Consider the following 17,050-nt stretch of genomic DNA (forward strand, 5'->3'; position numbering starts at 1 on the left):
ACACCTGATACTCAAGCAGCATATTTGTGAAATTCTCTTGAGCTTGTCAAAAGCATCATATATTTTGTTATTACATAATTTTTCAATTAAAAATTGATTTATTCTGGGTAATATTATACACTCAATTTCTTGAGTTGGTCTTTTTAATAATATATTATACATCTAGATATAAAACAAGAGCAAAACAAGAGCAACATCTAGAATGTAGATCACACAGCCCGATCACATGACTTTAATAGTGTATAATCATAATACACTGGATTATAAAATAAGTTTTAAATGTATGGTTCTCATAATTCGAGGGCAATGTTAAGAAAAGTCATGAGTTAGGACATCATTTATACGAGTGGTAGCCATCTTGTTTCAAGATAATAGATCAAAATAAAAATGCCCTTTTTGCAATTCCTTAGCACCCCCACCCTCATATCCTGAGTCAAAACCAGATCAAAATCTAAACTGCACAACCAAATGAAAAAGAAGAAATAAAACATAATTGCAGCAATCTATAAGAACAATTAAAATTTTAAAAACAACATACCCTTCATCAGTATCACTGATAATATCACAAATTTCCATATTTAAAGTCCAGTTTTCTGATGCTAAAGATCCATCAGTTGCCTGTTCTGTAAAGAAAAATAATAAAAAATAAGTCTACATGCATAGTGACTTACTTTTTAATATCTTTTATTGTAATCAACTTATTATAATTGAAGCACATAATTAGGCCAGCAGCATATTGAGGGGAGGTATAATCACACAGTATCTGAAAAAAAAAATTTTTTTTCATTAAAGGAGAAGTCCATAATATTTGATCCAGTATGAAATAATAGATGTAGTTTTTGGCATTACACAGAATAACTAAAAAAAAGAATAAAAATTTGTTTTCCATGTACTTCAAGGATCATTGGTTCAAAGGCAGTGCCATAGCAGGTGATAAAACAAAATGGCTGTTCAAAGAAAAGTGCAATATGTTTTGTAGCTTGCTGCTACAAATTCAATGATTCAGTTTCAACACAACTATCATCAAATGTTTAGGAATGAACTTTCTGTTTGTGGATCGAAAAGTTCAAAAAAAAAAAAAAAAACTGGAAGTTTACTACATGATACAGGTAGCTGATGGCCTTGAATGTCTATCAAAGTTCAGGAGAACATTTGTAATGCATTCCATTAAATGCCCTTCATAAGAAGTTCAAATTCCAAAAAATCAACAGTTCATAAAATGCAGAAAAACTATTTTATTTCATAAAAACTTTATTTGCCTATAAAGTTCAAGTAGTGCAGCAGTTATTACTAAAAGACAGGCCACTACATGAATTTTCTGCTATCAAAATGCTACAGTTAATTGAAGAAGACAACCCACAAAATGGTGCCTTTCTGATGAAGCACTTTTCGTGTTTTTGGACATGTAAATCGGCACAACATTCACACATGGGAGCCTGAGAGCTTGCATGCAGTGCATAAAAGTCCGAAGGTCAGTGTGATAATTACTGATCCAATTTTCCCTCTAAAAAATCAATTAATGAACACTATCTTTGACCTTTTAAAGAATTATGTGCTTCCATAACTGGAGAATAATATCAGGCAATTTTTTTTTCAACAGGATGGGGTCCCCCACCTCATTGGTATTGTGCAGTACATAACACTTTTTAGGCCTCATTAGCCGAGTGGTCAGGGGCAGGAGTGCAGTAGCACATGCGCTTTGAGTAGACCAGGGTTCAAGCCCCTAACTGTTAAATACCTTTGATCTGCCAACCCACACTGGATCAGCATGGCAGGTTATGGTCCATTTCTCTCAACATGAATCATTGAGGAGGCTTCTAACCTACAGTAAGTTGATAATGACTGTAGTTTACCTTTTTTCTTTCTTTTTTTTATAACACTTTTTATGCTGTTTCCCGAAAATCACCGGATTAGTCATGGCAGACTAAATGAATGGGTAGCCTCGGTCATTTGGCATGTGATTTTTTATGTTAAGGATAAAGTATTCACAACAACAATTCCTGATTTGCCAACATTAAATACAAACAAAAAAAAAATTTAATTAAAATGTACACTCTCCATGAGAGTTAAACAACTTTTAAGGCAAGCAATATTTTATTACTGGAGCTACCTACCTACCTGCACATAAATTGGAACTTGTAAATAGGCACTCGCTTAGTAGTAGTTGATTATTATGATTATTAGAGCCTCTTGATGACTATTTTCTACATCAACTGATCATAAATGCTAGTACACCTTCCCCAAACAACTACTGACACCCCTAACAATATTCTTGATTTGGTCATTATTCAAAAATTAAGAAGACACAAGACAACAATGACCAAAGTGTTTTGGTATGGGATGTATCAAGAAATTCCAATCAGAAGGAAAAGGTTTCCATTTTCATAATGAGATATCTACATTGATCTAGATATCACCTGAATACAAATTGGTGAAAACACTTAAAGTTTCTAAAAAATAAACACACTAAATGAGAAAGGTCCCAGAAAAGAATATTAGACTCTATATACTATTGCATACCTTTAAAAAGATACAGCTACAGTGGAAACAGATAACTAGGGCTGCTGCTGCATGCAGGTGTGCAAGTTAGGTACTGCACAAAAGAGGCTAATCAAGTGGGGTGCACCATCAGGAGTGTAATAGTTCACAAATTTTAAAAATTAAAATAAATAAAAACTAAAAATTAAAAGCAAGAATGATTATTCTAATTTTTGTTTGTACCTTACTATAAACATCATTAAAAAGTTACCACCCTATTACATTATCATATAAAATTTGTTTTCAGCCATAAATTATAAACATTCTGATAAAAGACATTTTTTTGTTGTAAAGTGTTAGAATATAGTTTATTTTTTAATTTCGAAATGTATTTTGTTGTGTGTTCATTAATCATCATGAAATATAATAAAATAACTGTCTACAATATTTATTCATTTTCTTTTGGGGGTGTGCTGATAAGACTTTGCACAAAGGCACCTGATAGGCACACAGCATTCCTGTGGATGACCACAGAATTGATGAAACTAGTAACAAAAAAGAAAGCGACTTGGAACATATACATTTTACCAAAAGGCCCTGTTCAATATGAAAAGTATAAACTGGTTGTTGTAGGGTTTTATGAGCACAGTGACTAAGGCCATATTGCTCCATATATATTGTCTGCAAATTGTGTGTTCTTTGGTCAATTTTCTGTTTGCTCGATGAAAAATCTGAGTTTCCCAGGAGAAAAAACCATTCTACCCTCACCTGAGACTCACTAACTCAGCCACATTGTGAAAAAAGCCCATAAAAATTCTTCTCCTCATCGACAGGACTCGAACTCGGGTCTTTTCCACCAGGTGTGGGGTGGATGGCATCCAACCAACTGCACTACCCACGAGGGCAGTATAAACTGGTTCGTAAAGTTACTCAGAGAGTGAAACAAATTAAGCCAGATAATGAAAAATATTTGGCAAAGAGATTCAAGAAAGATAGTAAATACTTCATCCCAAAGCTTCTGCTGCAGAAGTAAAGTAAAATTTTTAAAACTAGACAAAAAATAATAATATAAAATAAAACCTTTCTTATGTATTCCACTCATCATGTGGGTACTGATCCAACTGAATTTGGAATTTTTCCAAAATGTCAGCCACAACTACTTGTGGAAGTAACTTATTCCAAATGACTTACAACTCTCTGATTAAAATAAAACTTCCTACAATCCTGTTTATACTGCCCTCACCTCATAATTTGAATTTCTGTTCCCCCGCTAGTTCTAGCATCATTTATAACTATGAAAATTTCAACCATGATTCATCTTACTAGTCCTCCTCAGATGTTTATAGACCTCCATGAGAACAATTCTAAAGTGCTGGTTACTAAGCTCTGTAGCCCACATTTCAGTCTTTACTCATATGAGTTTGCAAAAAAAATTACCTTTTTTGCAAATTTCACCAAGTACATTATCCAACTTTGGACATTCTCAAGAAGCCAGATGTCTTTCTTTAAGTGTGGTCTCCATATTTTGATAGTACTCAATGTACTGTCAAAGTATGGAGGTTGCCACAAGAAGATCTTCCCATTGCTTTACCTATCAGTCTATCAACTCCTTATTTCTATAAGCAAATGTCCTAAGACTCATCAAATGGATACCATGGGCTCCACCTAGTCCTATAATTCAGAATTCATGAACTCTGGGTTTTGAAATCATTTATAACATTGAAAATCTCATCATTCATTTTACTATCCTCTTCCTTAAATCCTTATAAACTGCAGTGAGGTACCCTCTAAAGGTATGTGGTTGCTCAAGCTCTGTAGCCCACATATTTGAAGTATTTTGTCATACAGGTGCCCTTTAGTAGATATCACCAAGCAGGATGCCATCTTTAGTCTCTTTTGAAGGAGATCTTTTTTTTTTTTTTTTTTTTTGATTTGGTAGTTGTTGGCGCATCGGCTTCTGTGGTCATATTGTACCTCCCAAGGTTTTTGCAGTACTTTGATCCAAGCCCAAGGCGGGAATCGAACCCGCGACCTTTGGGTTGCTGGGCAGGTACTTTACCCATTCGGCTAGCCCGGTCGGCTTTGAAGGAGATCAAAAATGGCACCCTGAAAAAAGGCATCTAGCATCTTGAAAAGTTGGATGCTTTTTATTAGGTGCAGTCTCCATAGTTGGATATATTATTCCAAGAATATTCTTACAACTGTTTTAAACAGTGGGATTATGACCTCTCTATCCCTAAAAGCAAATGTTTGATAAATCATTGATAGATGCATGGGCCCTCACTGCCACTTACCTATGCTGCCTGGAGAACTCTGTCTGACCATAAACTCCTAACTCCCTTTCTTCCTTGTCTGTTTTTAATTCAACCCCACCAACTATATAACTTATTTTGGGTTTGCTATTCTCCAAGTGTAAGACCCTGCATTTTGCTGCATTAAAACATAGCTTTCTGACAATCTATGAAGTTGACTTAACTTGTCCTGAAGAAGTGCTGTTTGCCACTAATTATTAATTACTCTACTGATCTTGGTATCATGCCCTGTATCCCTATGCTGATGTCACTTAAGCATTGCAGCTCTGGTTCATACGATCTTAAGAAAATCAAGAACTGCAAAAGTCTGGAGAGTAACACAGTAAATAGAATGCAGTTATACAGCAATCATAGTAAGGATTTGTTAAGGCATAGCTTATCTGATTACCTATGACACAGCCATGAAGGAAATGAATGTAATAAAATAATTTTAACATCACATACTTAGATTTCAATAAAGCTTTTGATACTGCACCACATGAAAGACTACTGTACAAATCAGAACAGCATGCCATTAGGGGCACGTTATTGCTGTGAATAAAGGGATGGTTAAGCGGCAGAACAGAGAGTGGTTATTAATGGGCACTGTTCTTGACATAAATGTTATTAATGAAGTCCTTTGGGTTCAGGGTGTTACAAAGTTACAAAAATTCATACAAAGTTGCTGATGACAAAGATTAGCACGATGGTTAATGACAAAATCAAAGTATGCTACTGTAATAAGACCTGGAGAAATCAGGCAAATGGGCTGAGAAGTGGCAATCAAAGTTTAACAGTGATAAATGTATAAGGGTAGTAACAATCCCGGAACAACATATCAAATGAGTGGTACCACACTCAAGGTGGTGAAGAATGAAAAAAGACCTAGGACTAATTTCACATTCCAACATGAAGTTCTCTGAGCAGTGCAGACAAGCTGCCTGGACAGCCCATGAGGCTTCATTAATGATATACAGGAATTCTGCTTGCAGAAACAAGGAGGAGATTATCCCATTGTAAAAGGCAATGGTTAGGCAGCATCTCGAGTACTGCATACAGGTCTGGATAAAGGGATGTTTTTAGCCTCTTTGTAGGAAGGATGTGTTGGGACAGATAGAGAGAAGAGCAACAAGATTAATCATGCATAAATGAGAACTGTCAAAAAAAATGCTTTAGTTCTGCAAATTGCAGTATCTAAAAACTAAGAATCCGTGAGGAGACTCAAATGAAGTGTTTTAAGGCTTTAAATGCGAGTTAAATTAATGCTGATGGTTGTTACTCTTTTTTGGATAGTTTTAAAAGAATAGAAGAGTACCTTCAATCAGGTTCGTAGAATAACTTCAAGATGATACTCTCCAAATATAAACGGCTAAAAATAATTTAATGGTTCTTCCACTCACACCCCATGAATGATTCAACATACACCAGGATCAAAGATGACGGAACCCCCCACCTGAAGCCGAAACACATAAAACCACCCCCACAAAACTCTGAGTGATAGAAGACATTGTGTCAAAATAATTAATTAAAATTTAACCAAAAACGAAAGAATTAATCCGATGACAAAATAAATGAAAACTGTTTTTATGAGACTTTTCCTTCCTTAAGTGGACTAGACTTTGACTGACCATCTCAATCATAAGTTGGAAAATGACAAGAAGTGAGCGTGTGTCAAGATATTAATAGGGGATTATTTGTCTTGGCGCATGCATATAAATGACCATGAATCTGAAATGAGATAGGGATGCCAAACATTGATAGATTTTTCATTCAACTTCATTTCCAGGGCTTCAGCAATTAATAACATTGTATAATTGTGTTGGATTTTCAGAATTTTTGCCTCAATAAATAGAAATGCATGACTTTCATTCATGGCATGAAAAGCCAATTCTGACTCGGTTGCACGTGAAGTATGGACAGATGTGGCATGTTGCTTCACTCTCAAATCAAGGGCACAACGGATTGAATCTTGATAAGATGAGTCGCATTCACCATGAACATTATTTAATGTCTGCAAAACATCTTGAGTGGTGTTATCATCAATGATAATAAGCACATCATCAAGATATCTCCCATAATGGATAATCCAGGGGAAAAACAGCGTTAAGTGTATATGTTCAATGTTAACCAAATAAATCTCCAATACAATGCCACTAAGACTTAGACCCATCGGCAAACCAAAAATTTGCTTATATATCTTGTCTTAAAAGGTAATATAATTAGCTTCAGTCAGAAGTTTAATTAAATAGAAAATTTTATTTTTTGGCAATTTAGTATGATTTATCCTTATGGTATTATTATTCAATAGATCACAGACTATATCAAGCACGTACCCAACATTAACAAATTCATATACAAAGATGTTACATCTAATGAAAACAACTTATCATTGCTGTGATTTTGCAATCTTTATTATCATAGTTTTATAATGTACAAATGTGTGGCTAAGTGTGAAAAAGCAGAGTTTCTGTAAGACACTATCGGACGAATGGGGCAACCAGGTTTATGGAGTTTAACTTGACTGAAAAGTACTGGTATATTATATGTCCTAGCTTTCAGTTGTTTTAGTTGAGCAATTGAAATGAAATCCCTTTTTCAGTATGAAGTTAGTGAAAAGTTGAGAAACACTTGGTTAACTCAGTGTTTCTCAACCTGTGTTCCGCAGCCCATTAGTTTGCCGCGAGTATGCTTCAAGTGTGCCATGGAAAATGCAAATTAAAAAAAAAAAAAAAAACTGGTAAAACTGTAAAACAGGATGCCACTCCTGAATGCTTGAATCCATCCCGAATTAGTAGCGTATCATAACCTAACCTTTTTTATACTGTAGTGCTAATCATTACTAATCATTAATTGGTTGAATCTGTCCTGAATTGGTGGTGTAACTAATCTAACCTTTTTTTACACTGGAGTGGCACCTTAATTTAGCCAAAAAATTTATAAATCCAAGTTTTATAATAAATAAAATAATATAATAAAAATTAATTGTATTTTTGTTTGTTTTTATATAATTTTGTTAATTTTTTACATATTTCCATTTAAAATTTCATGTACATTCAAAAAAAAGAGATATTAAAAGCATTTTAAAAAAACAGAAAGTGCATTATTAAATATGCTCAACAGAAATAACTTCCCATTTGTGAATATATGAGTATAGTAAAGTATAGTGTGCTGCAAAATTTTAGCAACTTTTAAAGGTGTGCCACAAAAATTTTGCGTCTTGTAGCAACAAAAAGGTTGAGAAACACTGGATTAACTAGTTTGAATAAATTCAGGGAAGAAATAGTCAAATTTATTGGAGGGAATGGACAAGTTATATGGAAGCATTGTTATTTTATTAATAATAATTAATAAGTTATTAATTAATATTAATATTATTATTAATAATAATTGCTATTATAATTATTAGATAAGAGATCACATAATGGAAAATTTGGGAGGAAGAAGAACAAAGTTCATCAGGAAGTCCCACAACTGATAAACCCTAGGGATAGATAACATTATCCACAACTACTGGTACAAGAAGTTCATCTGCACACAGAGACACAGAACAGAGCATTTCCCCCAGCTGACAAGACACCCTGACAAATCCCAGAGTCTATGACTCTGGGATTTGTCAATACCTTGGGATTTGCAAGGTATTGCCTATCTGAATGGGCTATGGCCAGTGCTGTAGTCACAAAATTAGCAGAAGATATACTCTATGAATGTTACGAAAAACAGAGTATACTGTGCATATCAGGCTTATTAATCAAATTTGCTTTGGTAACAGATTTGATTTCAACATAATATTCTGTATTTTGGTAATCAGCATATATGAAAAACTTCTAGTCAATGAAATTAAAATTTTAGCATGTCACTTGGCAATCAACATCGAACTATACAACGTTGTAAGCATGTCCAGTAATGTTTGTTATACTTGTTGTTCGATGAGAGAAAAGTGGTAAAAGTTTCCACTTTCCTAGTACGAAGATATACTACTTCTTTGTCTCTCAACTTATCTTTCCATTAAACAACATTCCCTGAGATGTGCCAGTGGAATACTACGTTTAAAAATTGCTTAGAGTAAAAATTAAATCACAAGGAAGCCAAAATTTGCTAGCGGAATAGTAACAAATTAACATTTAGATATAAATGTTATTTATTATATGAAATCTGCACTACATTAATATAATTTTAAAAACTCTTATTTGTTAAGAATTAAATAATGAAAATTGACTGCATAGATGTTTATATTTTATTATTATTTAAAAATATTCCACAAAACCTTGCATGATGAATTTTCAGTTTCTTTTTCATCAGAGCAAACTCTTAATCTTGAGTCAGTGGCCAAACGATGATTTATTAACCATGATCGAACATGTGTTTTTGGACTGAATTGTTCAATAGGCGGTACATTGGAATTAATAAACATGAGACTAGCCACATTTTAAATTAGCAATGATGCCTTTAAATCTGTTATAATATTATTCATTAAACTATAGCCTCTCTCACACTCAGCTGTTGAGCAAGGCAACATTGAAATTATTTCAAAAAAAGGTTTTAAATTTTCTGGCACAACTTAAAACATTTTCAGTATAGTCTCTCAGTCCTCGAATTGTATTGTGTCTAGGTTAAAGCGACGACAGATATGTTTTATTTCTGCTTCTCCATAATGCAAGTCTTATGTTTTTACATTTATTGGATCCAGCACAGAAATATCTTTAAGAAGTTGTTCGTTCTCACTGTTTGAACAAAGTCTTAATTTCATTCTATCAATCATATTTTGGATGAACTGTTTGCAATTAGCATTAGTAGAGGCATTTGATGTAAGAAAGCAAGCTTATGCAGCATCAGCCAAAAAAAAAAAAAAAAAAACACTTCCACTTCACCCCTCTGTTCGTTCAAAATACCTGTCCAGCTGAGCCTTAAACTTATTTAGGCTATCAACTTCCACGACAAGGGATGGAAGTCTGTTCCACCAACCAACCACCCGCTGGCTAAAGGCAAATTTCCGCACGTCTATCCTACATCTGTCTTTCCTCAATTTGAATTTATGCCCTCTCAGGTGATTATTCTGAACAAGAGGAAGAATCACATCAGCATTGAGCATGCTCAAACCATTCAAGGCTTTATACACCTCTATCAGATCACCTCGCTGGTGCCTAGTCTCCAGACACTGTAATTTGCAAAACTTAAGCCTTTCTTCGTAAGAGCACCCCTTTGTTCCATTCACTAATCTTGTTGCCCTTCTATTTTCTGAGGATTTCAGTGGAAAGACCTAAAAAGGTTTACAAAAAAAGAGGTTTACAAGAAAGCGGTTGAATTTTTAGACACTGATTAGAAATTGGCAGCATTGTTAGGGGCATACTCGGTCAGTTTAGTTAGAGTGGGGGGAGACTAGAGACCGGAGGAAACAAGTAGAAGGATGGGGACGATAGAGTAGGCATCCTCAAAGAGGTCAGTGGGGACGAGCCCACTAGGAAAAGTATGGGGGAGGCAGGGAGGCACAGAGACTTGTCTCCTCCCTCCCCTGTCTGGGGATGGGGTTTTAAAGGGAATTGGGTTAGAGTACACAGTTCAGATTGCCAAATGGCATGTTGGCAGCAAGGCTGCAGTATGTTGGTGATGGTTGTCAGATCCATGTCTTGTCGAATCTGGTAAGAAGGTCAAATTGCCCATCCTACTCCAGAGGTAGGTTATGTTAGCTGGCAGTAGGGAACCCACTAGGTGAGGGGGGGGGAAAGACATTTATTTCATTCATAATCTGCATTCTCACTCTACTTGCATTCTATTTTTATACATTTTTTCTTATAGTTTATTTTTTTTCACTCACTCATTCATCTCTTTCTCACATACCAGGGGGGGGGATGCAATGGTGTAACGTAATTACTCACTGATGCTTACTAATTAGTGAAATACTAAAAATAGTAATGCTTAATAATTAAGCTAAATAAGAAAGGTTATAAAAGATTAAAACTAGGATTAGTGTGTACTTAACTGTAAACATTTATGGTTTGTGTTCTTTTTCTCACATTTACTTCTGGCTTTCATTTCATTTGTTCGAATCTTGCTTTCTGCACTGCACACTCTAGCCACCTAAACTTACTGTTATTCTTCAGTAGTAGTGGAGGCCTAGCCACAAGTTTTTTGCAGGCCAGGGGGGAAAAAAAAAGTATGTGGGGAGTGGTTTGTTGTGTAGTGTTATGTTCTGTTGTTTCTCTGACCATTTAGCTGTTGGACCATTTGTGTTGTTAGTAAATGTTTGTTAGTATATATAAAGTGGTGAGAGTTGTTAACTTTGTATTCTTTCAGCCAATTACATTTGCTCTTCCACTCATTCCCATTCATCATAACACTCATTCATTCTCTCTCCCTCATGCTGGTCACTCTTTCTTTCACCCAAAACTGACATTTATTACCTTTTTCCATAATTCCTAATTCACTCTTTCACTCAGTGACCAGCCTATTCATTCTGTCTTTCATTCTTCTCTCATTCTACATTGCATCCCCTTGCTACCAGCTTACTGATATTTTTCAACTAATCTGCTTCCTTGGCTGCCTGTACATCTCCTTCCCCCACATGGCAAGGCAGTCTTGGGGGGGGGGGCACCCAGGTCAATCTGGTTTTGTCATGTCAGGGTGCAGAATACTGCTGTCCTGACAATTATTAGGTCATCATCTGGGCATGGTAGGAGATGTGGGCAATTTTAACTATTGATTATTGTTTAATTGCTGGGGGGGCTGAATTGCCATTCTTTGGATAGTTCTTTCTGCACATTTCAAATACTTTCTGTGTGAAGGTTAAGGCTTTATAATTTTTCTCTTCTATAATAAATAGATGTTCTTCTCCCCTTGGAAGGGGGCCAATCTGTGCTATTAGCTCTATTCTGGGGGTGTCATAAATTATACATTCATATAGAATGTGTGCCCAGCCTTCACTCTCGCCACAGGTGCAATTTGGGTCATCAGTCAACCCTAAGGAGGTTAGTTTTGCCTTTAGGGAGGAGCCATGACCTATCAATATGAATGTTGTAAAAAAGTCCATGGGCATATCACTTGAGGTGGCTTTGGGCTGACCATTGCCACCCATGGCAGAAACCTTTTGGTAACTAAACCTCTGGTTTCCTTCTCCCATTTTATTTGTCATAGCTCATGGAGCTTTGTGGCTATTCTTTTTCTTTCAGCATTGAAGGTGTTGGCTGGCTGTATCAAGGGTTATCCCCAGAAATTCTGTGGATATGCCCTTTTTAAGTCTATAACACAAGCTTCTTTTAGCTACTTTGAGGTAAAGTGGGAGAGCTCCGTTCACTGTGCAACATGCTCTGGTAATGGCGAGAAGTACTGTCCTTTGTATTGATTCTAATTTATTCCTGTTTCTTCACTATGGCCGAGCGGGTGAACCACACACACCGGCTCCATAGGTGATAACAGGTAGGAACATTACACGGTATATGACTGCCAGGGTCTTTTTCTTTTGAGCCCCCAGTCTGCCCAACTGATCCTGGCAATCATACCTGCATAATTTCTCACTTTCTTCACCAAGTAGGTCAAATCGGGATAAAAAGTTAATTTTTAATCGAAGACTACTCAAAGATATTTTAGTTCTGTTACCATTTTTATAGTGGTTGTGTTAATTTTGATTTGTGGATGTCTTCTTATGTCCAAATTGCCTTTTAGAAGTATTTGTTTGATTTTGTCAGGCGATATTTTGAGCATGAGCATTTGCACCCATTCCTGCAGCTGCAAGAGGGCAGCTTGATCTTTGCTCTACAACCACTCGCATGTTACCTTTTACAAGGAAAATCAAGTCATCTGCAAAGGCCAGGCTTTCCACAGGGCCCAGATCCAAGGCCAGAAATTCATCCAGGACAATGTTCCAGAAGAAAGGGCCAAGGATTGAACCCTGCAGGCAGCCTTTATTCACAGGGCGTGTCAATTCCTGGAACCTTGTGCATACTGAGACACTTCTGTCTGTAAGGTAACTGTTTATTACCTTATAGAGGTTTTGTGGGGCATTTGCCTGGCAAAGCCTCCTAAGGACACTAGACCACCAGAGTGAGTCAAATCCCCCAGCAAAGTCAATAGAGATTGCTGGCATATATTTCTCCTCTGAGTTTTTAACTGTTGTTAGTAGGTGGTGCATGACATCCTCCATAGAGTTGCCCTGCTTAAATCCATACTGATTGTTGGAATGTAAACCTGCTTCTGTGTAGTATTGAGCTAATCTGATATGTATTAGTCTTTTGTATATTTTCAGTAGGGGGTTTCTCAGGGCTTTTGAGAATTAGTCTTAACACAGTTTTTTCCCATATTTTTGGAAATATAAGTTCTGTCATACAGTTATTATATAGTGCTATTAATTTGTCTTGTGCTATTTCTGCTAATGTTCTGATAATCTCAACCTCTAAGAGGTCAAAACCTGGGCATTTTTGTTTTTGGTTTTAGATAGTGCTATTTCTAGGTCTTGTACAGTAAACAGAGGTTCAATATTGGCATTGTCATATTCAATGTTTTCTTTTATAATGTCTAGCTGGGTGGGCAAATGATCCCCAGTTTCAGTCTGAATAATACTGCCTAGGATGTTATTTACAGAATCTACCCAACACAGGGCTGGGGTTTCATCTGTTTGACAGTAGTTTCTAAGACATCTACTCTTGGCATCTTGTTGGTCACTATTCTGTAGACAACTCCCCAAGGGTTATTGTTTCCAGTAGTTTCCACCAAGTGCCTCGAGCCATTTCTTTTTCTTGTCTCTCATAAGGGCTGTACACTGATTCCTGAGAGTTCTATAAGAATCTCTCAGTGCTTCCACCTCGTTTTGTAGGCCGCCTCCGTAGCCAGGTGGGCAGGAGCAGCAGTGCGTAGCACACACTTCTTGATTAGACCGGGGTTCGAGCCCGTGACCACCAAATACGGAGGATGCAGAAAGGTCAGGGAATGACCACCACATATCCCCAGAGCAATATGGCCTTAGTTGCTAATGCTCCTAAAAACCAAATAGACAACAAACAAACCTTGTTTTGTGGCCAAGATGTTCTGGCCCTTTGGAAATTTCTCCTCACCTGGTGCACCCTTCTCCTGAGTATGGTTAGTTCAAGGCACCACCGGGGGACTACCTGCTTCCTCGGTTTTTTTCTGTTGGATAACAAATATTTATTAAAATATTTGTCATAGTCAGTGCTTGCTTATCCAGGCTACAGTTGCCTGATCTAGACCACTCATTTTTCTGTTTTTGCAGCTCAGCTGCTGTATATTCTGCAAAAATCTGCCAGTTTGCCTTTTTAAGGTTATACCTTTTGATATCCAACAAAGAGTGTTGGGTTGTTTGTAATTGCCTGTTAGTTTGAAGGTGATGGCTCTATGATCTGACGTTGTCCAGACTGTCTGGACACACCAGTCTGTGATTTTATAAGCTTTTGATTTGGTGGCACAAACAACAACAATGTCACTCTCCCACATGGTACTGCTAAAAGTTGGTAAGTCATTAAGTTAATTTATCACTTGAAAGGGTGAGGTGGCTGTAAAATCTGATAATATCCAACCATTGTGTGTGCCTGCTCTTCTTCTGTACGGCTATGCCATAAGGCTGACCAGCAGTTGACATCAGCACACACTATGATATTTTTGCAGTAGGTAACAAGTTTATGACTGCTTGTAAGTAATCTTAGTAAGGTTATGTCTTCACCTGGTCTTGCATAAAGAGATATAATATAGAACTATCCAACTGCACTGGTGATATGTGCACACACTGCCACTGGGGAGCAGAGGTGACCCACCTTTGTGACTGTAAGGTCAGCATTTTTAACTACTATTGCTGTAGAAGAGACACCTGAGGTGTATTCTATCATTTTATAGCCTCTTGGATATCCTTGAACCCTACCCATATGTGTATATCATTCTTGGAGTACCAACATAATATCTATATTATGTTCTTCTAATTTGAGTTTGATCTGGGAAACATAGTGCAGTAGTTTCCTCTTGCTTTCTGCACCACAGTACTTCAGCTGTATCTATTGGTTCGACGATGCCTGAAGTATCCAAAAACGAGCCTGAATGAAGTCCACAATATAGATACATAAGTATTATTCAATTAGTTTTGCACTATTTGATTTTTTTTTTTTTTTTTTAATCTTCAGTGAGGTGGCATTATTATCCCTCTTCCTCTCTCAATCTCTAGCTAATAATGTCCAATATATTAATGATTTGTGAATTTTCTTAAACATATTTTCATGGTGGTTTGTGCCAGATAAAATGTTAAATATTTATGCTATGCTGTAACATAGGCAAACAATCAGCTGACCGTTAGAACTAAGAACATTCCAACTGTCAAATAAACATGTGGTAGTTGAATAGTTACCTGATATGGTGGAAAAACACTCAACCCTAAAAAAAAAAAAAAAGTAAAGTGCAGCCATTATCAACCCACTGCAGGATGGAAGCCTCCTCAACAATTCATGTTGAGGGAAATGGACCATAATCTGCCACGCTGGTCCAGTGCGGGTTGGCAGATCGACCGTATTCAGCAGGCAGGGGCTTGAACCCCGGTCTACTCAAAGAGCGTGTGCTACTGCACTCCCGCTCCTGCCCACTCGGCTACGGAGGCCTTATACTCAACCCTAACTACAATGCAACTTGTTAACAAGGTGATCAAGTATATGATTTTGACATAAACTTGTATTTCATGAAGGTTTTTGATACAGTTGCACATAAACGTGCTGTACAATCCAAAGCAATGTGGCATTAAGGGCAAGTTACTGCTATGCATAAAGGGATGATTAAGTGGAAGACAGAGAGTGGTTATCAATGGGCACTGCTCTTCGTGGACTAATGCTATTAGTTCCCCAGGGTCCACTCTAGCTTTCAATATTTATCAATGATATTGATAAAGGTATATTAGGCTAAATGCTAAGTTTGTAGATGATACAAAGGTTGGCAGAGTGGTTAATAACAGTCATCAGGGTGAGCTACTGCAACAAGATCTAGGAAAACTGGGTCAATGAGGTGAGAAATGACAATTGAAGTTTAACAATGACAACAGTAAGTATGGGTAACAGTAACCCCAGAGTAACTTATCAACTACTACCCTGAGTGTAGTGGAGAATGAAAAACACATGGCTGTAATTGTGCAGCCAGATATGAAATTCTCTGAGCAGTGTAGACATGCTGCCAGGACAGCTCATGGGGTTTTGTCAATGATATACAATAACTTTGCTAGCAGGGATAAGGATGTGATTATCCCTTTGTATAAGGCCATTGTTAGGCTACATCTTAAATACTATATACAGGTCTGGAGGCCTCACTTTAGGAAGGATGTAGATTTGTTGGAATGAGTACAGAGCAAGACAACCAGATTGGTGATCTGATTGAGGTGTTTAAGGCTTTGAATAGATTGAGCAAGTTCAATGCTGATGGGATTCTTCCTTTTGCTCAAACTAGATACATGAGGGGACATAAATTCAAACTGAGGAAGGATGGTTGATTGCTGAAAGAAACTTCTATCTTGTTTTGTGGAAGTGAATAGCTTGAATAAATTCAAGGAAGAACTAGACAAATTGCTGGTGAGACGGCCATGTGAAATGGGAAGGGGTTTTTTTTTTTGGTTGATGCTATAAAAGCTTGATTTCTTGCATCATTCTGGTGATCCATCCAGAGGATGATATACACACACATGGTTTATTTATTTTTTTTTTTTCAAAAATAGATAAAAAGAAAATTGATCACCTCAAGCAGATATTCAAAAACCAGACAGACTCAGCTTCTTTATTTAAATCCAAACAATGTTATCCAATGGAATTGCAGACTCTTTTGCAGCAATACTAATGACATCCATGGTACAGTTAAGCATCATAATCCAGGTTGTCACCTGCTGACAAGAGACATATTTAACAACTTTTAGCATTAGCATTAGTAGAGGCATTTGATGCAAGAAAGCAAGCTTATGCAGCATCAGCCAAAAAAAAAAAAAAAAAAAAAACCCACTTCCACTTCACCCCTCTGTTCGTTCAAAATACCTGTCCAGCTGAGCCTTAAACTTATTTAGGCTATCAACCTCCACCACAAGGGATGGAAGTCTGTTCCACCAACCAACCACCCGCTGGCTAAAGGCAAATTTCCGCACGTCTATCCTACATCTGTCTTTCCTCAATTTGAATTTATGCCCTCTCAGGTGATTTTTCTGAGCTAGAGGAAGAATCCCATCAGCATTGAGCATGCTTAAACCATTCAAGGCTTTATACACCTCTATCAGATCACCTCGCTGGTGCCTAGTCTCCAGACACTGTAATTTGCAAAACTTAAGCCTT

General features: G+C 36.8%; 1 protein-coding gene across 2 annotated transcripts in view; it reads right to left on the reverse strand.

The window, feature by feature from the left end:
- LOC150076757 (TOM1-like protein 2) overlaps positions 1 to 17,050 on the reverse strand; it is a 151,470-nt gene that overhangs the window by 125,696 nt on the left and 8,724 nt on the right. For both annotated transcript variants that reach the window (XM_090386236.1, XM_090386235.1), the window contains exon 2: positions 539 to 623. In XM_090386236.1, the coding sequence (XP_090242362.1) occupies positions 539 to 623 (85 nt within the window). The remainder of the gene's footprint in view (positions 1 to 538; positions 624 to 17,050) is intronic.

The sequence above is a fragment of the Mastigoproctus giganteus genome, chromosome 12 (assembly GCF_048544385.1).
Source record: "Mastigoproctus giganteus isolate SK-2022 chromosome 12, ASM4854438v1, whole genome shotgun sequence".
Taxonomy (NCBI): domain Eukaryota; kingdom Metazoa; phylum Arthropoda; class Arachnida; order Uropygi; family Thelyphonidae; genus Mastigoproctus; species Mastigoproctus giganteus.